The 25,226-nt window shown below is 42.1% G+C and overlaps 1 protein-coding gene across 5 annotated transcripts in view; it reads left to right on the forward strand.

Annotated features, from left to right (window-relative positions):
• Positions 1 to 265: 265 nt before the first annotated feature.
• The window catches only part of usp1 (ubiquitin specific peptidase 1), a 29,140-nt gene continuing 4,179 nt past the window's right edge, over positions 266 to 25,226 (forward strand). The window contains exons 1-9 of one of the 5 annotated variants that reach the window (XM_033028265.1): positions 270 to 515; positions 1,525 to 1,631; positions 6,754 to 6,925; positions 10,233 to 10,362; positions 13,103 to 13,210; positions 13,683 to 13,852; positions 17,245 to 17,972; positions 23,113 to 23,271; positions 24,283 to 24,484. In XM_033028265.1, the coding sequence (XP_032884156.1) occupies positions 6,762 to 6,925; positions 10,233 to 10,362; positions 13,103 to 13,210; positions 13,683 to 13,852; positions 17,245 to 17,972; positions 23,113 to 23,271; positions 24,283 to 24,484 (1,661 nt within the window). In that variant the 5' untranslated portion in view covers positions 270 to 515; positions 1,525 to 1,631; positions 6,754 to 6,761. Of the gene's footprint in view, positions 568 to 617; positions 637 to 880; positions 900 to 1,524; positions 1,632 to 6,753; positions 6,926 to 10,232; positions 10,363 to 13,102; positions 13,211 to 13,682; positions 13,853 to 17,244; positions 17,973 to 23,112; positions 23,272 to 24,282; positions 24,485 to 25,226 lie in introns of those variants that run through there. The other 4 variants (XM_033028266.1, XM_033028268.1, XM_033028267.1 and 1 more) reach the window with 4 other exon arrangements.

Below are 25,226 nucleotides of genomic sequence, written 5' to 3' on the forward strand. Positions count from 1 at the left end.
TGGGTGTATGGAAGAAGCTGCCATAGGAGGTAGTTGAGGCTGGGACTATCCCATTAAGAAACAGTTAGACAGATTTGGAGGGATATGGACCAAACGCGGGCAGGTGGGACTAGTGTAGCTGGTTGGCCGGTGTGGGCAAGTAGGGCCGAATGGCTTGTTTCCACGCTGTATCACTCTATCAGCCTGCCACCTCCTTGAGGCAACCTCGACTATTGGTTCACCCACTATTTCACTCCAGGTCCGGCTGCGGGTCCCGATCCGCCCACACACCATCCACGATGGACCCCTCATCGTTCACTCATGTACATCCTGTGAAGATTTATATTGGTCTGGCAAAACATAAAACGACCTTAACAGTTCGTTTAAAATTAAAAAAAAAAAAACAAACAGTTCATTGCCAGTCGGAATTGTAATAAAAATAAAGTCAATTAGTGAAAAGGGGAGGCGGGCGATCTGTGCAGCCGGCTCGTTGGGTCCTGGTGCGAGAAAGGGCGCCAAGCTCCGTTGCTAAGAAGGTGAGCGAGCGGCTCCGCGCCGGGGCTGGTGGTCGGTGGTTGGTGGGCCGGGGTCTGTAGGCCGGGGTATGTAGACCGGGGCCGGGGTCTGTAGACCGGGGCTGGTGGTCTGTGGGCCGGGGTCTGTAGACCGGGGCTGGTGGTCTGTGGGCCGGGGTCTGTAGACTGGGGCCGGGATCTGTAGACCGGGGCTGGTGGTCTGTGGGCCGGGGTCTGTAGACCGGGGCCGGGATCTGTAGACCGGGGCTGGTGGTCTGTGGGCCGGGGTATGTAGACCGGGGGTCGGTGGCCTGTGGGCCGGGGCCGGGATCTGTAGACCGGGGCCGGGGTCTGTAGACCGGGGCTGGTGGTCTGTTGACCGGGGTTGGTGGTCGGTGGGCCGGGGTTGGGGGTCTGTGAGCCGGGGTTTGTAGACGGGGCTGGTGGTCTGTGGGCCGGGGTCTGTAGACCGGAGCCGGGGGGGGGTCTGTGGGCTGGGGTCAGAGACTAGACCATCGCCGGGGTCGGGACCGGGTCTGTACACTGGCTCTGGGGTCACTGTACACCTTACCGCGGACCCTCGGGCTTCTAACAGGATGGGCGAGCGCGATGTACATACAAGGGTTGTCCACCGGTTTCTGGCCAAAAGGGAACGGGAGAACGAAACTAAGCGCGCGGGAGAGAAAGGGAAGGAATAGGAAGGTGGCGGGAATAAGACGGGGGTAAAGAAATATGTCTGTATCTTTCGGCCTTGTGTCATCCCAAAGCGTGTTTACGGACGATTAAGTTCTTTTGAAGTCTTCGTCTTGTCACTGTAATAAGGAGCAGGAAAAAAAAGAATGGGTGAAAGGAGGGAAAGTGATTTAGCGAGAAGGAATTAAAATTAATCCCTCATTTATGATGTGAAATGCTTATTGGAGAGCATGTCCCCGTCACGAATGGGTTCCGTTTTTCAGACATCCATAAGTTGAGTTTTGTTCATAAATCGGAAAATACACAATCGCTCAATATGGTAACCATATCTCCACAGCATTGTAATGTATGACATCAAAAGCAACAAGAAAAGACTGTTAAGAAAGAACAATTAATAAAAGTGGAGGAGAGGGGAAACTAATTCTGCCATTCACAGGAACAAACGTAAGTACATCCGAGCTGTTTTTTTAATTTAATATTATGTGTGCGTGTATGGCTGTCCTTAAGTCAGGTGTTTGTAATCTGGCGATGGCCTGAGTAGATTGAATACATTTTAGTTTGCAAAGAGTGCATGGAAGCTTCACATTCAAACTGCAAGATATAAATGTTTTGGTTTATTTGATATGCTTAAGACTTACAGTGAGTGTGACGTTGAAGTATTCTTCATCTGTAACTCAGCAGGTCAGGATAATGTGGATGGGTGACGTTTTGGTTTGGGACCCGTCTTGAGACTGAAAGTAGAGGGGAGGGAACTGGAGGTAAGAAAAGGCCAAAACAAAGCAGGGGTGGCAATAGATGACCAATGAGACTATAATGGCCCATCGTTAACTGGGGAAGAGGCGATAAATAATGAGGGATACAAGGAGGCAATCAGTGGAACTAGTAAAACGACTAGAGGGGGTGGGGAGGGAATGTAGTGGTTACTTGAAATTAGTGAAATCAGCGTTCATACCGATGCATTGTAAGCTGCACAACCCAGTGGTATGATCATTGATTTCTCTAATTTCAAGTAATTCCTTCCATTCCGCCCCCCCCCCCCCCCCCCCCCCCCGGCATCCTAATGGTTCCACTGTTTGCCTCCTTTCCTTACATCCCTTGTTAACACCTCTTTCCCTAGCCAACAATAGGCTATTGTAGGCTCCACACTTCCTTGGTCATCTGTACTGACCCTGCTTTGTTCTAGTCTTGTCTTCTCTCCGGTTCCCTCATCTGAATAAGGGTCCCGACCCAAAATGTTGCCATTTCTCGCCAGAGATGCTGCCTGACAAGATAACAAGAGAAGTTGAGTATAGGAGCAAAGAGGTAATTCTGCAGTTGTACAGGGCCTGAGTGAGACCTGGAGTATTGTGTACAGTTTTGGTCCCTTAATTTGAGGAAGGACATTCTTGCTATTGAGGGAGTGCAGCGTAGGTTTACAAGGTTATTTCCCGGGATGGCGGGACTGTCATATGCTGAGAGAATGGAGTGGCCGGGCTTGTATACTCTGGAATTTAGAAGGATGAGAGGGAATCTTATTGAAACATATAAGATTATTAAGGGTTTGGTCACGCTAAAGGCAGGTAACATGTTCCCGATGTTGGGGGAGTCCAGAACCTGGGGCTGCAGTTTAAGAATAAGGGGTAAGCCATTTAGAACGGAGATGAGGAAACACTTTTTCTACACAGAGTTATGAGTCTGGAATTCTCTGCCTCGGAGGGCGGTGGAGGCCGGTTCTCTGGATACTTTCAAGAGAGAGCTAGATAGGGCTCTTAAAGATAGCGGAGTCGGGGGATATAGGGAGAAGGTAGGAACGGAGGGGTACTGATTGGGGATGATCAGCCATGATCACATTGAATGGCGGTGCTGATTCGAAGGGCCGAATTTCCTATTCCTGCATCTATTGTCTGACCCACTGAATTACTCCAGCACTTCGTGAATAATTGTGTTCAGCTTGATTTGCCATTACAGTGCCAAAAGATGACATAATCTAATAACTTGTTTAAAGGCGTTTGCAACTACAATCAGATATCACTATTGTCATATTTAGAATCTTCCAAGTAATAACAAGCTCTTCCTGTTCCTGCTCAATGTGTTGCTTTCTGTGGCATTATCTTGAGCAAAGTGGTCATCTTCACATTTTTCGATGACAACCATCAGTGTTTTGACCCTTTTGTCTTTTTGTTTTGCTGTTTTACTATTTGCTGAATATCCATTCTGATGAGCCTCAAGGTATTCTAGCTACTTTAGCAAGAAGATTAAAGTAATTCCCTGATCTTTGTAGCAGACCCCATCAGTGGCTCACTGGCCATTTTTATTTTGCAAGCTTTTTTAAATGGTTTGATACTGCATTTTCCCCTTTACACTAAAACCTTCATTTGTGCTCATCCTCCCTCCCTCTGTTCTCTTCTGTTCTCTGTTTGGGGCTTTCCCGTGACAATTTGTGCTGGCCTCTTGTTGATGTGCTGACCTATTTTGAGTATTGCGTTAGTTGTACTGGTACAGTGTATTTGTTGGTATTTCTGTTGAGTGTTTCCTAATGTAAATATGAGGTACTACTGCAAAATAGTATACCTCTAACTTTGAGTGTAGGCTCTAAATAATTTGGCATATATGGCACTGATATAGGGCATTTAATCAATCCAATCCATGTGTTTCTGCTCCATTTGGGCTGTCTCCTTTGTTTCCTCATCCTATCAGCATAACTTTATATTACCTTCTTTTTGTTGTTACGCCTATCCAACTTGCTTCAGCCTATTGTAGCCAGTTCCACATTCTTGCCACTCTTCTGGCAAAGAAGATTCTTCTGAAGTCCCCATTAGATTTCATAGCATCTTTTTAATGGCCTCTCTTTTATGCTCCTCATAAATGGAAACATTGCTCTTTGTATCCACAACTTTCATAATTTCAAAGATCTCTATTAGATCAATGTCTTCTCAAGACAAAAGAAACATTGTTCTTCATGATATGTATATCCTTTCATTTCTGTTAGCAATGGTATACATATCAAAGAATAGCATTCCTTTCTAAATAATTTCTGCGACCATCCATTGCAGCTTCATCCTATTTGTAAAGACGACAACACAAACTGCCCAAGTTTTCCAAGTGTAGCGTGACATAGATTTAATGCAGTTGTAGTGTAACGTTTGCACTTTTCAATCATGTCCTCTGGAAATAAACCCTTCTTTTGGCATTTCTAACTGATGGTGAAACATTTTTCTATTCTACAGACATATTGATGTCCTTTTGAAATGTGTTGCATTTATGATCCATATTGACTAACTCTCACCTTCCATTCCCTCCAACCTTCCCCAAATAAAATGCTAGGTATCCATGGGTTTAGAAATAATATTATTGTTAAAATAATTAATATAAATTATGAACTGCATTAGACACAGCACTGATATTTGTGCAACATTTCTATCCATCATCATGCATTGTGAATAGCTAACTCTAACTTCCACATTGTTTTTAGTTTGAAGCCAACGAGCAATCATTTCTTCCATTTGAATCCTAACTTTGCATTCTCTGACCTTATTCATTCATTTATTATTGCATTGTCTATTTCCCATTACCTCTTCAAATAATTCAAAAAGGTTCTTCAAACTAGACCTGTCCTTTTGCAATCCATTCTTACTAATCCATGCATTCATATATTATTTGTTTCTGGATGATTTTCTATTTTACTTTAGTAAGAAATCCATTATTTCCCCCAGCAATGTTAAATTGACATCTATAATTCCCTGGAATATTCTATCCTTGCTCTTGTATTATTTTAGTTAGCTACTGATGATCATCTGGCATTAAACCTTTTCTAATGTATTAATACATGTGCATGTAATGCCTATTGTTCCCTAAATCATAACGTTTGTAGATGCAGCCATTCCCAACTGGTATTTTTATACGCCTTGCATTTATCAATTTTAATGTATCCATTTTTTTCTACATTAGATGCTCTAATGCTATTACCATCATACAACATTGTGTTCACCTGTCACATTGTCCCTTTGTGGAATATAAAATATATAACAAGCAAAATAGTAATAGCATACTATTGTTTTAGTTCGTATGATGTTTTAAACTTCTCAAAATCTGAACAATTTATACAGTGTAGTTAAACTTCAGATCGTTAATTTGTTAAATTTTCATCTGTTAAAAGAGCTCATTCTAATAAAACATTTCACTGAAATAGTTGAAATCGCATGATAATTTCTGACAAATGGTATCATTTTTTTTTCCATTTTGTTTTTTAAGTATGTCTTAAAGTATGTTTTTAGTGTTTCTTTGTGTGTTTTGTGTGGGGGGTGAGGGGGAAACCGTTTCGGCCGCCTCCTCCATGGAGAGGCGACTTTTTTCCAGGTCGCCTCCCCCGTGGCCTAACAATCAGGATCGGCGCGGCCTTTCCCGGAGACGCGCCCGGGGCTTCAGCGGCGGGCGCAGCGTGGACTCTCGCCGTGGAGCGGGTGAGCCCTCGCAGGGGCTCGCCAGAGGGGAGCGTTCCGCTTTGCTGGCCCGCGGCAGCCTGAAGCCGCAGTCTGCAGAGCTCCAGCTGGTGCGGCGTCTACAGCCCAGGATCTCACGTTGGGGACCCGGGGGGAAGAAGAAGCTCCATCGGCCGGCCCGCGGACAACTTCTACCGTGGGTCCGGCATGGACTTACCATCACCCCTAGAGGGGAGCTTCGACCGCCGACCCTGCAGTCTGTGGTGCTTCTGGCTGCGGCGCGGCGGGAACTTTAAATCTTTGACCGCCGGCCTGCGGCCTACACCATCCTGAAGCCGCGGTCTCCGGTGGGGAAGAGCCGATCCTGGGCTTACCTTGACTTTACTTTGTTCTTTACCATCTGGACGCCCGCAGCAATGGCTGCGGAGGTGGAGGTCCCGACCACGGGGGAAAATGGAGGACTGGCCAATTTCTGTGCCTTCCACCACAGTGATGAATGCTGTGGTGGATGTTTGTGTAAAATTTTTATTGTGGTTGTGTGTTCTTTATTATTGTACCGCTGCTGACAAAAAATCTGAATTTCCCTGAGGGGATCAATAAAGTATTTATTATTATTATTATTATTATTATTATTATTTAAGTAAATCTCTTTTTTCCATACAGCCAAAAATGAAACTTTCTACTTTCTACCTTATGCAGTTAGTGAGCCAAATTAGAAACCTGTGTAAATGCCAGTTGTCAATTATAAAGACAACTGTCACAATGCCTAGTGATGTCACAAAGTAACATCAACTGAATTTTCATAAAACAATAAATAATGATTTATTTTCAGTTGAAATTCTCCAAGCAAAATGGTCTTTTACTGTACTTCATCCCTGTGATTCTAGCTGGCAATATTCTTGTACCTTTTTCCTATTATTTGTGATGGGATCTGCATATTTGGCATGGCAAGAGGTTGGAATCAGGATTCTCGTAAATTCGACAGATATTGTTTGCCTATTGATAGTTTAATTTAACTGTGACATTGATTTCACAAGGCAACTGAATGAAGATTTATAACAAGTTTTAAATACTAAATCTATATGCTAAATCTGTTATGTTATTGCTCATATTTATTTTAATCCACAAACTTTGTTTCTGTTTTCTAGCGAAGAGGATGCCTGGCCTTGTCCAGAATGAGTGTAATGGAAGGGGAAGTCCTACCAAAAGAAAACGTCTTTCTCTTAAGTTCTTTCAGAAAAAAGAAGCCAAACGAGCACTGGATTTTACTGAGAAGCAAGAAAATGAGCCCATTACTTTAGAGCCAAAAAGGCTTGATAAGTATGATGCATAGTTTACTGCACCCAAAACATTTTCAGACAAAAATTTGTAGAAATGATATATTAATGTTTTATTTTAATCAAGTTTGAGGAAAATTTGATATACATTGAATAAAGGACAGAAGGCTACATCATAAATATGCCTTGATATGTTAGATACGCTGTAATAACAGAAAATCTTCCCAGAATTTTTCAAGCTGTTTGCCTGGAAGCTTTGGAGCTGATACAAACTATTATGTTTTTATAAACATTAATAATTGCGTTGGTCTTGTTTTTCACATCCATGTGTTTTATTAACTACTTTTTCTCAATCTGTCTTGCTGCTTTCAAAGTACCATGCAAGTATGCCTCCAGATCTCCATGTTCTAATGTATCAGAATTAATGTTTTAAAATTATTTCTTGTAGTTCATACTGCCACCTTTCTTCCTATCTACACTTCACATTTTCAAGCATTACATTTTGTCTGGCACTTGTGTCCCAAGTCACTAATAAAAACAGATGGTCCTTATAGCAAGTCACATGGGACTCCTATGTATTTCCCTCCAGGCAGAATTGCAGCCTTTTAGTTTAGTTCAGTTTAGAGATACAGAATGGAAACAGTCCCTTTGGCCCACCGAGTCCGCACCAACCAGCGATCCCCGCTCATTAACACCACCCTACACACACTAGGGACAATTTTTTTACATTTACACCAAGCCAATTAACCTACAAACTTGTATGTCTTTGGAGTGTGGGAGGAAATTGAAGATCTCAAAGCGAACCCACACAGGTCATGTGAAAAATGTACAAACTCGGTACAGACAGCACCCGTAGTTGGGATCGAACCCGGGTCTCTGGCGCGGTAAGGCAGTAGCTCTGTCGCCATGGGATTGTCTCCTGTAATGTACAAATGTTCGTCGCTGAGGCCAAGTTTATCTCTTGGTCTTTGATTGTGACAAGCCAATTAAGTAACATCGTATCATATGCGTTTTGCAGTGCATACATGTCATCTACATTTCCTTCATTGACCCTCCATGAAAAATCTCATCAAATTAGTTGGACACCATTAGCTTTTAACAGTTCAGCCCTGGCTTTTTGAACATCAATTCACAGTTGGATCCACAAGTGTTAATTCTGTCTCTACTTTGCCTAACACTGAGATTAAACTGATTGATCTATAGTTACTGGTTTATCCTTGAAGCCACATTTTCTAACAAGAGCATTGTTAATTTGCAATTTTCCAGTCCTTGGCATCACCTCTGCTTTTGGATTCCCTTTTCTGTTTGCTTCCAGGCTTTTCTCATCCAGTCTCTCTAGTTCTTATTTCATTTTTAACTTCTACTCCTGAACTTCTTATCGTCCAAGCTCTCATGTATTAACCACCTGTCTTTTTTTTTGTTTAAACCCTGGCGTATTTAAGGCCTTGTCCCACTTTCCCGAGTTACTCACGAGCTCTCCCGAGTTTTCCCCTTGATTTGAACTCGGGGAATGTTGGGTAATGTGTGTAGCGAGTCCGTACATGTTTCGTAGCGGCTCGTAATGCCAACTGTAGGAACTCGGGGCATCGGCTAAGTCAGGACGTTTTTTCAACATGTTGAAAAATGTCCACGAGTTTAAAAAATAGCCCCGAGTACCTATGAACGACTATTACTGTAATTCTCCGAGTTCGAATCAAGGGGAAAACTCGGGAGAGTTTGTGAGTAACTCGGGAAAGTGGGACAGGGCCTTTACACCCTGATCAACCAGGAAGATAGAGAACCTTGCATTTACCACACTTCCCAGTTTGATGTTATTTGCAATTTAGAAATGTTGATCTATACACAAATGTTTAATTTTTCGAAATATATCCAATAAACAGTGGTCTGAGCACTGATTCTTGAGATCTCTACTGACTACAATCCTCCAGTTGTAGGAAAAACACTACAAAAATTAATTATGACTTCAGTTATTATGGCAGGTTTTCTTTTATCAGTGATGTCGGTAATGCTTTTATTCTATTACCCTCATCTGTTAACCAGCCTTTATCAGTTTCTGAAAATCCATATAGATGAAATACCCTTCAATCCCTTCTACTAGCAGTCGTGACACCTGCCCTAAGGCTCGTCAACCGGCGGGACTGGGAACCCGCCTGAATATTCGGCGGAGCCCGCCTGAAAGCTCATCAGTTGGCAGGACCCGGAACTTGCCCAAAGGCTTGACGGTTGATGGGACCGGGATCCCGCCCGAAGGCTAGACAGCCGGCAGGATCGGCGTAACCGGGAGGGAGCTGAAGAAATCGGACGAGAGGAGCATGGAGTAGGAGGGTGAACTGGGGTAATGCCTCCAGCGTCTCCGAGAGACACAATTGGCCGGGCAAGGAGAGGATAGGGACAATGGTTCGCAGGAACTGATCCAGTACATCAAGCTCAGGGGCTGACCGGACTTTGAATAATGACGCCAAAAATGGCTGCTCCCGCATGTGCAATATATATATATATATACAAAATTAATTTCACTGCAATTGCATACGTAACAAATACAACATATTGTAATATCCCATTACTTATCTGCTAGTCTATTAATGCTTCCCATTATTTTCATAATTCAAAAAATAGATTTATATTCATGAATAAAATAGAGCTAACTGACACTGGACAAGTGCGCAACACAAGAACTTTGTATAAATGTGTCTTTAAATCTGGGAGAGTGCAAACAAAGACAGTGCATGAACGAATGGGAGAATCAGTTCTGATTGAACATTGCCCCGTGTAATCAAAAAAAAACAATCAGATGAGGAAGGGTTTAGAAATCTACAGATTTTTGTTACTAAACTGGCCATACGGAAAGTATAATTTCTCTTGCTAAGATCTGTAAACAGTTCACTTTTCAATGGTTCAGGTGTATGTTACCTAGCATTTAAGAAATAACTGGTTATATTTAAAAACAGCATTACTCATTCTCAAAAACAGGTTACTCATTCTTGCATTTCCATAATTTAAATTACATAAATGATCTTCAATGAAGGAAATTTTAAAGTATTTTTGTGTCATGTTGAAAACATTCGGGTAGCAGAGTAGTAGTTTTCAGGTAATGTAGCTTTCAGATAATGCTGCTTATTTACAGTGATCAACCCACATGTGAACTTTTGTTTCCCATTCTTTTGTCAGTATATTGATTTTATCTCCTCTCTTGCACCTCGCTATTGTTCCTTATTTACATTCAGAGTAATTTATTTTAATGTAATTTGATTTTGCTCAACTGTTGTAAGATTGTTTGAACTTTTTCAAAATTAATTACTGTTTTGGTAACTTGGTGTATTTTTCCTTCCCCATCTGCTCATTTAAAATAGATGTGACAAGAACATTTCTGGAGCCCAACTGGTATCTTCTGCAGTTGATTGTGAAAACAGGGAGGAGCTTCTACCTTTTGTGGGCCTGAACAATTTGGGAAATACATGTTACCTCAACAGTGTGCTTCAGGTAAAGTAGTCTGATCTTGGTGATGCAAATTCTTGGAACTATCTTCATTAGAATCAGTTACGTTGTATTTGTCACTTTCTGATTTTTGTAACGAATTAAGGGCACTGATTCTGGAATATTGTTTAGTTGGTACTTTTTAATTTGAATATGGAAGTTTTAAGTTCTTTTAAATATAAATTGACGAGCATTCAACATGATAATTATCTTAATTTATAAACTGGTATGCTAGTTTTAAAAATATACTTAATGTAAAAAATCAGATCCCTGTCAATATTCAATACTAAAATGGATATGGATTAGGTGAAAATGGTCTAATTTAATTCTGAAACAGAACCATGATAATCAAATTAAGTTTAAATTCTTTAATTGACTCTTGCTCTATGTGGGACTAAATCAGGCACGTGCCATGAGTAATTACTCAGGGTAGGCAGTCAGTCGGCTTTAAAAAATAAATTAAAAAAAAACTTAAACCGCGCATGCGCAGATTGTTCTCTCCGTAAAAATAAAAAATAAAAATAAAGACAGTAACAATTCAATTTGCCCAAGGCTTCCAAGTCTCCTTTATTCTGAATTACTGAATGGGTGGGTGTGGGGGTTGGGGGGGGGGGGGGGGGGGGGGTGAAGGGTGATGGCAGATGGAGAAATGGTGGGAAAAACGGGAGTACAGGGAAAAGTTGAATCAGTTGTCATCTTATTGAATGACAACACTTGTTCAAGGGACCAATTGGGGGGAGAGTTCCTTTCACAGCGTGTGGAGAGTCTGTGCCAGGGGTAAAGTTGCGGGGAGGGCAGGAGTGTTGAGAAGGAGGGGGTCGGGGATCATGCCAGTAACTCACTCACCGCTGCTGCTGCGCTCCGGACGTGGAGCCACCACATTGCAGCCGAGGATAGAAGCAGCTCGGGTAGCTGCGAGCGTCCGCCAGGACCGGACAGCGGACTGGCCACCACTTCAGCGCCTTCTGCCGGCCCGCTCACCTCTGGCAGTGCTCTCCGTCTGACCTCTCACCTGCCGCTCGCCGACTTAGCTCATGTCAGCTGCTTTCCGCAAATCCTTAAATTCCCACCGCCGAGTAACCTCAATCGCGCTGTCAGAATTTAAGGATTTGCGGGAAGCGGCTGACGTGAGTGAGGCCAGCGAGCGGCAGGAGAGAGGTTTTTAGATGGAGAGCAGTGCCAGAGGTGAGTGGGGGCCGGCAGAAGGCGCTGAGGTGGCGGCTGGTTCCGCTGTCCGACCCGCTCACAGCCACCCGAGCTACTTCTCCTCCCCCTGCTTCAATGTGGTGGCTCCGTGCAAGGAACGTCGCAAGTGGCATGATCCCGACCCCCTCCTTCACAACACTCCTGCCCACCCCGCAACTTTACCCAGGGCCAGACTCCCCAAATGCTGTGAAAGGAACTCCCCCCCCACATCGGGAAATACGTTATTTTAAAACATATAGCACCAAGAAATGTACTCACCACATTATTGGTACACGAACTCCATTCTTCTCTCTTTGTTTCCTAAGATACTCTTCTGATAATGGCAATCCCTATTTGAAAAACCCGCCAAGAAACTATCGCTGCGCCTGCGCAGTACAGCAAAGGCAGAATTTCAGCTGCCTTCAGCTCCCCTTGAAATTGACAGCTTGAAGCAGCGCTGAAGGCACCTGGGCTGCACAGAGCTCCGCGTGTTGTAAGTGCTGCGGATGAAAGGCACGGAGAATTATGCCTACCTAAGAGATCGATCTCTTAGATAGGCATAATTCTCCCATGCCTTTACTATTTATATTTAGTAATTACCATTTTATAATTATAGTCAGGGTAGGCAGTGCCTGGACTAAATGCACATTTCCTCTCGTAAGTTGCTGCTTTTCAAGCAATTTGGTGTTCTGAGGTGCTGTGGGACACAAATGTAACGAGCAGAGAAAAATATCTATTTTAATCAGTTCCATTGGTTATAGATAAATGTTGCAGAAACAGAAATGGCTATTCAGCCCAACCAGTCAATTTGCACCCCACTCAAACCAGCTTCACATATTTCATAATAATGCTTCCATTTTGAGTATTCCCTTGACCGCATGTGTGACAAAAAAAAATCCAAACGCAGTAAGCAGTATAATTTCTCAATTAGTCAGTGAGAAAATGAAAGGCCACATTTGTAAAATTATTCCGAAAGAAATTAAACTCGGGGAGGGCATGGCGGGTGGGTATCAATTTGAAAGTAAGCTTAAACCAAGGTTAGAATTTGCCATAGATCCATTGCTGGTCAGCTTTGGTTCAAATGATAGTACTTTCCTCCTGGGAGGATGTGAAATATCCCAGGAAACTTTGAAGAAAAGTAGGATAGTTATCAGGAATGTTCTTGTAATAAAAAAAGTGGTTAACCATTTTTTTGGTTTATGTTCATATTGGCTGCCATGTCCTTGTATAACAGTTATTCCATTTCACTGTCTGTAAAGCAATTGGGGATGTTTTGAGAACCTAATGCAGATCTTTCCTTATTGAAACAGTTGATAAAATATTTAATAAATCATAATTATTGTTGATTAAAAGAGCATTTTTGCCACAAGATGTGGACAAGCTGGCTGATGATAAAAGGCTGACAAACAAAATATCTGTTGTGCCATAATAAAGTGTGATTCCATTTAACAGTTCATAATGAGTGATTTTATGCTGATAAATGTCCATTTGTAAATTCAGACTAATATCTTAGTTTGTTTAGATTTGTTTAAATTGTTTAATTTGTTTAATAAATATCTAGGTGTTGTATTATTGCCCTGGATTTAAAAGTAGGATGGAATTTATGTATGACATAATCACCAAGAAACAGGAGATACTGAAGAGGGATGAGGACTCCAAAACAGACCAGGTAATTTAGAGTGGGGAAAAAAACTTGCATGTTATCTGTGGAAAATGTTATGCATTTATAGGGGCATTATAATTTACTGCTAGGTCTGTATCTAAAATAGCTTTCTTCATTTGTGTTGGTAATATAATCATGTTGTCCACTGGCAACGCTAAAAAAAGACTTGGTTTGAGTTCTTCTCAAACCTGTAAGTTGGTACGAGGTGGTATCTTAAACCAGCACCAACTTGGAGAAACTAAAGATTCCAGCAAAGTAAATCTCAAAAGTCAGTAAACAAGCGCAAAACTGTTATGATAAAAGTATGACGGCTTTTTACTTTTCAAAGTAACACGAACATATACATGTTATATTAACACGAGAACAACAGTAGTTAATCTTAATCAAGTATGTCCTGACAGTTCTAAATTTAAATTTGAAGCTAACTAAATTTATATAAAATGTACACGACTGATCTGTGAATGCTTCTGTGCTGCAGGACGTAACAAATGGCCGAGAACAGTTGCCAATTTGTCTAGAGCTGATCTGCAACTTGCATAGCTTGATTATATCTATGGAACAGATACGGTCCAGCTATCTTCTGAATACCGAGAATTACACAGAAGGGGAACTGGCTATTCAGCCTAAGAGATTGATGGGCACATTGAGGTAATGTAACAATAAATGCAGCAGCAAATTGTTAATAATATGTGGAAGGGGAATTGCAGAAGTTAGAATGCCCTTTCTCAACCACTGAGTACTTTACCTTTCATTAATTATTTTTAATACCAGAATTGTGTAAAAAGATCAGTAATATGAATATTTATACATGCCCAGGTAGAAATTTTGAACTAAGCATTTGTCATATATATACACAAGTATATATACTTAAATATACCATGAAAATCTTGCTTGCAATAGTATCATTGGCAGATAGATTCAGGCAACACATAAATATGTAAATTATTGATAAATTATCCAAATTCTACAAGACAGTGGGGAGAGAAATGCCTGCAAAAAAAAAAAAGACAGTAGTGCTAAACATGTGGAAAACGAGTCAATTAGAGTACAAGAGGCATTCCTTTGATGAGGTAGAATTAAGGTTGTGCAGGCTGGGTCAATAACATAATGGTTGTGACCTGGTGGTGCGGGACTTCAGATTTTTGTACTTCCTTTCCGGTGATAGAGTGAGAAGAGGGCATTCCACAGTTCCATGATGAAAAATAAGTTTTCATGAGGCAGTGCCTGAATGCAGATGCTTTTGATGTTGAGGAAGTCTGCCCACGTTGGACACTCTTAAGCAGGGGTCGGCAATCTTGTTCTGCATAGGGGCCAGGACTCATGTCTGAGCGGATGGCGGGCCACACCTATCACGTGTACACATGGATCCCGCATCGGATGGCAGGCATCAAATCGTGTTCACATAGATTCCGCCCTTTCGAGGACACCACCCGGAGCACTGGCACCTAGTTACGGCGTTCATGAACATGACGCACCTACGGACCATTGCTTTGGCTCTGTCCTGAAGATGGTGGCTCAAATACTCATACTCACTTGTCCCCGGTCTATTGACAACCCCGATCCCGACAGTGAAGCCTAGACACAGAAGGTGCGCGGCCGTGCGGCGGCTTTGCGCAGAATGCAGTACAGCCAGAGCTCGGCCGCGTTCTGCAGCTCCGCCATTGCGGCCGCCAGCGCAGGTTTCCTTGCGTCACCGCGCCTGGGCGCTGCAGCCTCGGGCCCGGGAGGAGGAGCCCGACCTCGCGCAGGGCGATGGGCAGCAGGATTGAATGTGGCTTTCACAGTGTTTCACCCGACCCTCAGTCCGAAAATCACCTTCCAGGTGACGGAAGTCTGAGGGCCTGATGATTACGGGGAAAAAGATACGCCTGCGGGCCGGATGATTTCGGCTTATGGGCCGCATTCGGCCCGTGGGCCGTAGGCTGCCGACCCCTGCTCTAATGTCTTGCATTCCTGTACATTGGAATGTTTAGATGTACCCCTCTTGTTTTTCCTATTCTTACTGCACGTCACTTATCGTAAAGGCGATGACAAGAAAATCACAATGTAACTCCATGTGCATACTTCAGACATTTAGTAGTTTAAAAGTATCCAATCTTCGTGAGCCTAAACTTTCATAGGTTGTCCTTTTCCAATAGTCTCTGTTTGAATTGCACTGCAGGTTACTCAATATCAGAAATAAATATGAAACTAAGATTGTCATTTTGCAGTCTGAAAACATCAAGTAATTTTTGCACTGTTTGTACAGCTCCTGACACTAATTGAATCATTCCTTGTCTCACTGTAATTGAACTTGGATTCATCATGGTCACTTATGTCGGATAAATGTTGCAGAAACAGAAATTACTATTCAGCAGAAGAGTACAAGTACATTAGCTTCCTAACAATGGCTTCACAGGCAGATAAGGTTGTGAAGGAGGCGTCTTCATTCGGGGTACTGAGTACAGAAGTTGGGACACAAGTTGTAGTTGTACATTAGCGAGGCTGCATTTATAGTATTGTATGCCGTTTTGGTTACTCTGCTATAGGAAAGATGAAATTAAGCTGGAAAGAGTGCAAAGGAGATTTTCTAGAGGTGCTTGAGTTATACGCTCAAGGGTGCCTGAGATAGACAGGCTAGGATTCTATTCCTTGGTGTGTAGGAGATTGAGGCTGGTCTTGGAGGGGGGTGCCTAGATGTGGTGAATGCACACAATCTTTTTCCAGGATAGGGTAATCAAAAACTGGAGGGCATAGATATAAGGTGAGAGGGGAAAGGTGCAATTTCTTCACACAAACGATGATAATGAGCTAATGGAGAAATTAGTGGTAGAGGAAGGTACAATATTTAAAAGACTCCCTTCTGCCTCCACAATGCTGCAGAAAAAACAATCTAAGTTTGTCCAACCTCTTCTTGTAACTAAAGACTCCCAATTCCTCCGTCGACGCTGCATCTACCTAAGACGCATGCGGTGCACCATAATTGGACATCCGAGATGTCCTCATTCTTTAGGGATCGGGGGTTCCCACCTTACACCCCATCAACTGTTGCATACAGTACATAATCCTCCAACATTTTCGCCACGTCCAGCGGGATCCCAACACTAGTCGCATCTTCCCATCTCCACTGCGTTTCGCAGAGACCGTTCCCTCCACTACTCCCTGATTAACACATCCCTTCCCACCCAAACCACCCCTTCCCCAGGTACTTTCCCCAACAACTGCAGGAGATGCAACACCTGTCCCAATACCTCCTCCCGCGACTCTGTCCAAAGCCCACGACAGTCCTTTCAGGGGAGGCATAGGTTCATTTACGCCATTTCCAACCTCATCTACTGTATCTGCTGTTCCAGGTGTGGACTCCTAGATATTGGCGAGACCAAATGCAGCCTCGGCGATTGTTTCGCTGAACACCTCCGCTCAGTCCGCCTGGGCCTACGTGATTTCCCGGTCGCTAAACACTTTATCTCCCCCTCCCATTCCTATGTTGACCTTTCTGTACTGTGCCTCCTTCAATGTCAATGAGGCCAAATGCAAATTGGAGGAACAGCATCTCATATTTCGCTCGGGCAGCTTACAACCCAGCAATATGAATATTGATTTCTCTACCTTCAAGTAATCCTTGCTTTCCCTTTCTCTCCGTCCCTCCCCCACCCTAGTTCTCCAACTAGTTTTACAGTCCTAATTAATTTTATGCCGTGTTATCTCCTTCCCCATAGCCAACAATGAACCATTCTTCTTGAATGAACACATTTCCTTAATCATCGTCTGCTTTGATTTGTATTTTTCACACCTTACCTTCTCTCTGTACCCTTCCATATCACTAGATTTCCTCTCCCCTGACTCCTTGAAGAAGGCTCGACCCGAAAAGTCACCCATTCCTTTCCAGAAATGCTGCCTGCCCTGCTGAGTTACTCCAGCATTTTGTCTACCTTCCTTATATGATTACAATTGCAATGTGTTACCAATATATCCAAGTTCAGTGTAAAGAATGAATTGACATCAGAATAAACTAATGCACAGTCCAAAATAATGATATATACTTTCCACATGTGTTTTAGAGAGCTGAATCCAATGTATGATGGATATCTCCAGCATGATGCACAGGAAGTTTTGCAGTGCATTTTAGGATATATCCTAGAAGCTTGCCAGTTATTAAAGAGTCACACATCTACTGAAGAAAATATCGATCCTGAAACAAGTATGGAGAATAAAACGAACAAGTCCATTGAAATCTCCAATAACAAAAATATTGTTGTACAAGACAACCATGAAATGCCTGATCTGAAGAAAGAGGATATACTCAAGAAAAACGGAAAAAGAAAAAGTGACACACAAACAGGCAATGCCATGAAAAGAGCCAAGTTGCCAAAGGATCCAAAAAACATAGAAGGGAAACGACAAACACGAGGGAAGAGGAAACCTTCAGGTGACGATATTGTGCAAGAACCTGACACTGATGTTAAGCGTGTATCTGTAAATGGCACTGCTTGCATAGTTGCTGAGAAAAAAAAACGACTTGGGTTAAGATGGCTAAAACCTACATTGAACCAGCCAAGTATACTTTCAAAATTCTGTAGTCTTGGAAAATCAGGATCAAATGTAGGCACGAAAGATTCACGTAATGTTGTACGACATCAGCCAAATGTTAGCAAAAATGTAAATGGGGACTGTTCGACAGATTGCAACTGTTCTTCCTCAAGCTGTGCAACCCAGTGTGTTAAAGAAATTGCCAATAAGAAAAATCAAGACTTGTGTGAAATTGAAGACGTGTGCAGAAGTAAAACAGGTTAGTGAATCTATAAGATCCATTGAGTTTTTTGAGCAAAGGGAGGATGCAGAATATCAGGATTCACTCATTTATCTCAATTGGCATCTTACAATGCCAGTTGTAGACTTTTTTTTGATCTTGGTATGATATAATTCCAGCAAGATGTAAAGGCAAATAAGATCTGGAAGAAAAGAAAAGCAAAGAGATGCAATCAAGTTGTTGAAAGTCATGACAGAAAAACGAGAAATGAAATTGTCCCTGAATCTGGTGGTATGTGTTTTCGCACTTCTGTACCTCTTGCCTGATGGGAGAGAGGAGAAGAGGGTGTCCGGGTGAGACTCGTCCTTGAATATGCTGGCGGCCTTGCTGAGGCAGCGTGAAGTGTAGATGGAGTCAATGGAAGGGAGGTTGGTTTGCGTGATGGCCTGGGTTGCGTCCACAATCTGCAAATCGGCGGAGCCCATGGCCTAGGTCAGAGCCTGCGGTTTATGGAGCACGTGGCTTATGGAGTCTGAGTTGGCAGAGCCCGCACACTGCGAGTCGAGAAACAAGCCACGGAAACGTATGGGGATGACCCGGCAGTGATAGTGAGAGGTCTGTGTGGCGGTCGACCGACGGACAAGGGCGGACCATGGGGAGTGAGGACGCCGCTGCCGAGGGAAGGAACAAAAGAGAATGCGACGTGGGGAGTCGCCATGAGGGAGAGGGAAGTACAATGTGGGGACCGTTGGGAAGGGGAGAACAAAGGGGGACCTGCCGCGGATACTGTGTATGCTTCGTAACTTAGTCAGCGCCCTTGTGTTGGCGACCTTTGCATACCTTGGGTATGCAAACAAAGAATTTCACTGTTGTCACGTGACAATAAAGTATTCATTCAATTTCTTGCGGTCTTGGATGGAGTTGTTCACAAACCATGCTGTGATACATCCCGATAAAATGCTATCTATAGCGCCTTTAGAAGTTGGTGAAATGCTGAACTTCTTAAGCCTTCTAAAGAAGTAGAGGTACTGGTGCGACTTACTTAAGGGTTACGTTCCATAAACCTTTGTGTAAGTCAGATTTTATGCAAGTCGGAATCAACAATAAACACAGACTCCCAAAATATATCTTGTATGGGAGAATGAGGGAGTAGGATTGAATGTATAAAACCAAACGTGAAGAGTATTCCTCAACAGACTATACCAATCCAAAGGGTCTTGTGCAAATTGCTCAGGACAAGTGATTGGAAGTTATTGACAAAATTAGCATATGGCAATTTTATGCTCGATCAAGAGATAACTTCTCCAAACTGTATGAAAGTTGATAGATCTGCCACTACAACCAACACTAACAGAATTCTCATGACCACACTGACCAGCAGTCTGCAGCTTAGATTGGATTTAAACACGATCACATTGCCTGTGATCGAGCATCTCTATTTGATCTTATTTTCAGAACCAGTTGCTATAAAAGAAACAGTAAGGGGTTTATTGCTTTTACATGATGAGTGAGCTGCTCAATAGGTTTCAGACTAATTCTAAGCGGAGTCAACAACTCAGTGTTTAGCGAGCACAGCATCAACTATTGATGCTTATGTAACAGATTGGTTACAGTTTCTGCCATGCTTTTGACATTTTCTATTGAGGCTGTACTTGTGTCTACAGTGCTGATTAACTGAACAATGGCTTTTGTCAAATTAGCAGACAGCTCCTTGTGCAGCCATGATTCGGTGAAATCCTTTACGAAACCCAGAGCAGCTCCTGTAAGTGGGACAGCGCACAGCTAGAATGGTGCTTGTCAGCATAATTTGCATGAACAATTGTACGATGTGCTAATGTCACTCGTGGGCTTTGGAGTTGGGTGCCTATGCTTCAACACTTATACAATGTGAGAGAGACATATTTTGGCACATCTCAGAAATTCAGAAGTGGGCTTAAAGGATTGTTTATGCGTAATTTATTTATTTACCCGTCATTTATTTATTTGCCCCTGTACTCTACAATTTGAGATTTGTAATAGACAGGCGTGATATTCTTCCAATTTAAATTGGAATTCAGTTTTTTTTTGTCGTCCAATCAGCCGCTGTTGCTAAGGGTGTCCCGTCCAATCACATAATGCGCTCCACACTTGGCGGCCAATCAACCGCTGTCTCTAACGGGGTTATGTCCCATCACCGACCAACTTCTCTTAAAATTCCCGTCCAATCAACAAATCGGTCTCCTGCCGTCCAATCAGCTGCTGTTTCCAAGGGCGTTGCGTCCAATCACATAATGCGCCGCTCACTCGCCGGCCAATCAGACGCAGTCTGAGGGGCGTTGCGATCAATCACTGACCAGCTTCCCTTACTGAAGCAGAAGATGGCTGCAGAAGCCAAGGGAAAGGAACATGTTAGCAGCTCAACAGGCAAGAAAAGCACAGGGAAGCCATGTTGAGCAAGTTTACAAAAATAAAGTGTCAGGCAAAGAGGAAGTCAAACTATTGTTTAGGTAATGCTACCTGTCATAGGTTTATCAATCACTTTTTCTGTGCTGTTTGCACACAGTGCTAGGTAGGCAAAGAGACATTTTCAGGTAACATTTTTTGTAAAGATTTTTTTAGCTATATGAAGTCATTTATTTCATGAAATATATATCTTTTGGGGGTTATTTTACTGGTTATGTGTTAGAAAAATTCTACGCTGTTATGTAAACTACCAGCAGAAAGCTTGGGAATCACTTTCAATTTATTGAAAATGCAGGAGCTTGCCATCTGAACCCCCACTGGGGCGTTGCCCCTGGATCCCACCGGGGGCCTAGCTGGCCTCCTGGACCTCCGGCCTATACGTCCTATTTTTTTTTTCTGGAGGTGAATATCATGCCCGAATAGAAAAAAATCACATGTGGTTAAAGTGCACATTGTCAGATTTTAATAAAGGCCATTTCCATACATTTTGGTTTCACCATGTAGAAATAACAGCAGTGTTTATACATAGCACCCTCACTTCAGGGCACCATAATGTTTGGGTCACAGCAGTCATGTAAATGAAAGTAGTCATGTTTAGTATTTTGTTGCACATCCTTTACATGCAATGACTGCTTGAAGTCTGTGATTCATGGACATTCATGGCTGGGTGTCTTCTCTGGTGATGCTCTGCCAGGCCTGTATTGCAGCCATCTTTAGCTTATGCTCGTTTTGGGGGCTAGTCCCCTTCAGTTTTCTCTTCAGCATATAAAAGGCATGCTCAATTGGGTTCAGATCGGGTGATTGACATGGCCACTCAAGAATTGACCATTTTTTAGCTTTGAAAAACTCCTTTGTTGCCTTAGCAGTATGTTTGGGATCATTGTCTTGCTGTAGAATGAACAGCCGGCCAATGAATTTTGGGGCATTTGTTTGAACTTTACCAGATAGGATGTGTATACACTTCAGAATTCATTATGCTAGTACCATCAGCAGCTGTATCATCAATGAAAATAAGTGAGCCAATACCTTCAGCAGCCATACATGCACAGGCCTTGACATCCCCACCACCGTGTTTCACTGATGAGGTGGTATGCTTTGGATCTTGGGTAGTTCCTTCTCTCCTCTTTGCTTTGCTTTTGCCATCCCTCTGATATAAGTTAATCTTCGTCTCATCTATCCACAGACCTTTTTCCAGAACTGTGGTTGCTCTTTTAAGATAGACAAAAATGCTGGAGAAACACAGCAGGTGAGGCAGCATCTATGGAGCGAAGGAAATAGGCAAAGTTTTGGGTCGAAAATGTTGCTCTTTTTAGCACTCTCTTGCTCTTTTAAGTTGCTCTTTTAAGTACTTCTTGTCAAACTGTAACCTAGCCATCCTATTTTTGCGGCTAACCAGTGGTTTGCATCTTGCGGTGTAGCCTCTGTATTTCTGTTCATAAAGTCTTCTGCGGACAGTGGTCATTGCCAAATCCACACCTGACTCCTGAAGAGTGTTTCTGATCTGTCGGACAGGTGTTTGGAGATTTTTCTTTATTATAGGGCGAATTCTTCTGTCATCAGCTGTGGAGGTCTTCCTTGGCCTGCCAGTCCCTTTGCGATTAGTAAGCTCACCAGTGCTCTTTTTCATCTTAATGATATTCCAAACAGTTGATTTTGGTAAGCCTAATGTTTGGCTGATATCTCTAAGTTTTATTCTTGTGTCTTAGTCGCATTATGGCTTCTTTGACTTTCATTGGCACAACTTTGGTCCTCATGTTGATAAATAGCAATAAAAGTTTTCAAAGGTGTTGGAAAGACTGGGTGCTGAGAGCTCTCTTTATACCTGCATTAAGGAGGCAATTAAACACACCTGAGCAATTACAAACACCTGTGAAGCCAGGTGTCCCAAACATTATAGTGCGCTGAAATGAGTGGGGACAATGTATAAACACAGCTGTAATTTCTACATGGTGAAACCAAAATGTATAAAAAATACCCTTTAATTAAAATCTGACAATGTGCACTTTAACCATATGTGATTTTTTTTTCCTATTACAAATCACAAATTGTGGAGAACAGAGGCAAATAAATAAATGATGGGTCTTTGTCCCAAACATGGAGGGCACTGTAGGTTGCTTATTGCGTAATTCGGAAACTCTATTTTAACGTACTTACTCCCTTATTTGAACAACTGCATTTCACACTGCAGATAATAACACTTAACTACAATTCAATCACTTTTCACCATTTGTACAATGGCAATGTAACTATCAAGGAACAAAAAAATCTCATTCATTGGGGAGTGTCTAATTGTGGCTGTCAGCAGAATGTGAGAAATTTGAAATGTAATGCTTCTGTGTTTCCAGATCATAAAAAATAATTCAAAGCTACATATGAGCTTTATTTCTGCAGTTTTTCGTTCAATTGTTGTGATTTATATGACATACAGGAGTAGCCTAATTGTTAAGTTACAGTATGTTATGATGAGATTTATATGTGGTAATTAGTGAATAGAATATAAATATCTGTACAGTAGTACAATATTTATCAATAGTTCCTACCATTCATTACCTTTATAATGCCTTCGCAAAGGTTTGGTTTGTTGATTTCTGTTCCAAAGCATAAAAGAGACAAGTGGGCAAGAAATTTAGCTTTGTAACTTCAAGGACACTTGCAAAAATGTCAACACTCTTCGCTCCTTAGATCACAGGATTTAAAAAAATATAACACATGGTATTAACAGTTCTTTTTTGTTTAGAATTGTCTGGCTTTGAACTGATGGATGCAATGTTCCAAGGGCAGTTAGTTCTAAGGACACGATGCTTGGAGTGTGAATGTTACTCTGAACGAAGAGAGAATTTCCAAGACATCAGTGTACCTGTTCAAGAGAATGACTCCAAGGAGAAGAGCTCTGAGAGTAAGTTATTTAATTACTCCTTTGCATTTAGTAAATGCAGTGCATAATATTTAGTATAGTGGAACATTATTTTATTGCTGTAAAAGCAAACTACCGCAAAAGCAAGAAATCTGAATTTTTAAAAAAATGCTGGAAATACTCACCTTATCAGGGAAAAAATATTGATTGCCCTGCTGGATATTTCTGTCTTTTTTGTTATGTTTTTGTGTTACTTTTGCATTTGGGTAGGTTGGAGAAAGCTTAAAAATTTGGGAGGAGAATGATATATCCATGAAATTACCTCTTCTCAAACACCAGATGTGGTCGGACTACATTTGAATACACTATTCAGTTCTGAATAAACCCAGTAACTACAGACCAGACAATTGAATGCTGGTGGCGGGGAATTATTCTAAGCAATGATCAGGGACAGAATTAACAATCGCTTGGAGAAGCGTAGATTGATTAGAGAATGTCTGCATCAATTTGTTTAAAGATAAATTCAGTCCAACTAATCTGAAAGTATTTGGATGGAGTAACAGAAAGAGTCAAAGATATGGTGGAATACAGTAGAACTCTGATATCTGACTTTGGCGCCAGCCAGACCGATTTCCAATTATTGGGGCAGTTATAGAAAAACCATCCAATACAGTATTCAGGTGACTTGAAAGAGAGCACAGCAAACATCACCTGGTGAGCCAGAAGCTGAACCATTCACATTTCTTAAGTCTAATAATTGGAGTTTTACTGTCAATAAATTTGCAACCATTATTTGATACTGTCATGGAATGGTCTTGTCATCAAGGTTGAAACCCATGGAATAAAATAAGCTGTAAAGTGAATTTTAAACACTTGGCTAATGAGCAGGCAGCCATTGTGATGAAAGTATATGGTCTGCGAAGTGTGCAGCGGTGATCCCCATGGTTCAGTACTGGGATTGTATTGGGAGTACTGAAGTTCTTAACAAATTGCTTTAAGGCACGAAATTACAAGGAAAAAATTGAATAACTTTTGTGATTAATTTTCTTCCAGTCTCACCCGAACCAAAGATGGAGATAAAAACATTGAAGTGGGCAATATCGCAGTTTGCTTCAGTGGAAAGAATAGTTGGTGAAGACAAGTATTTCTGTGAAAACTGTCGTCATTACACAGAAGCTGAACGCAGCTTGTTGTTTGACAAGATGCCAGAAGTTGTGACTATCCATTTAAAGTGCTTTGCAGCATGTAACTCAGAGTAAGTATGAAAATCACAGTGATTTGAATTTTATGTAATCTGAGTTTTATTTTCCCCCCATCTGCTTTGTTTTGCTCCTTGTATGAGATTTTACCATTATACTTTTTAATAGTGAAAACTAGGGGGAGAGAAACTCCACATACCTGTATAGATTTAAAAAAAAAAGAAAATTAACAATTGAAAAAGTGTTTCGCCGTCCACAGTGTTTTTATTCATTTCTTTCTGGATCTGGGCACTGCGGACGAGGTCAGCATTTATTGTCCATTCTAGTTGCCCTTTTAAGTTGGTGGTAAGCTGCCTTATTGTACCCTTGCCTTTCTTCTGATAAGGGTATTCCCGCAAAGTGTTCCAGGATTTTGACCCAGAGACGTTAAATGGCTTGATATTTCCAAGTCAAGACGGTGCATAACATGGAGGAGAAACATAGAAAAGGTGCAGGAGTAGGCCATTCAGCCCTTCGAGCCTGCACCGCCATTCAATATGATCATGGCTGATCATCCAACTCAGTATCCCGTACCTGCCTTCTCTCCATACCCTCTGATCCCTTTAGCCACAAGGGCCACATCTAACTCCCTCTTAAATATAGCCAATGAACTGGCCTCAACTACCCTCTGTGGCAGAGAGTTCCAGAGATTCACCACTCTCTGTGTGAAAAAAGTTTTCTCATCTCGGTTTTAAAGGATTTCCCCCTTATCCTTAAGCTGTGACCCCTTGTCCTGGACTTCCCCAACATCGGGAACAA

Source organism: Amblyraja radiata, chromosome 10 (genome assembly GCF_010909765.2).
Source record: "Amblyraja radiata isolate CabotCenter1 chromosome 10, sAmbRad1.1.pri, whole genome shotgun sequence".
NCBI lineage: Eukaryota > Metazoa > Chordata > Chondrichthyes > Rajiformes > Rajidae > Amblyraja > Amblyraja radiata.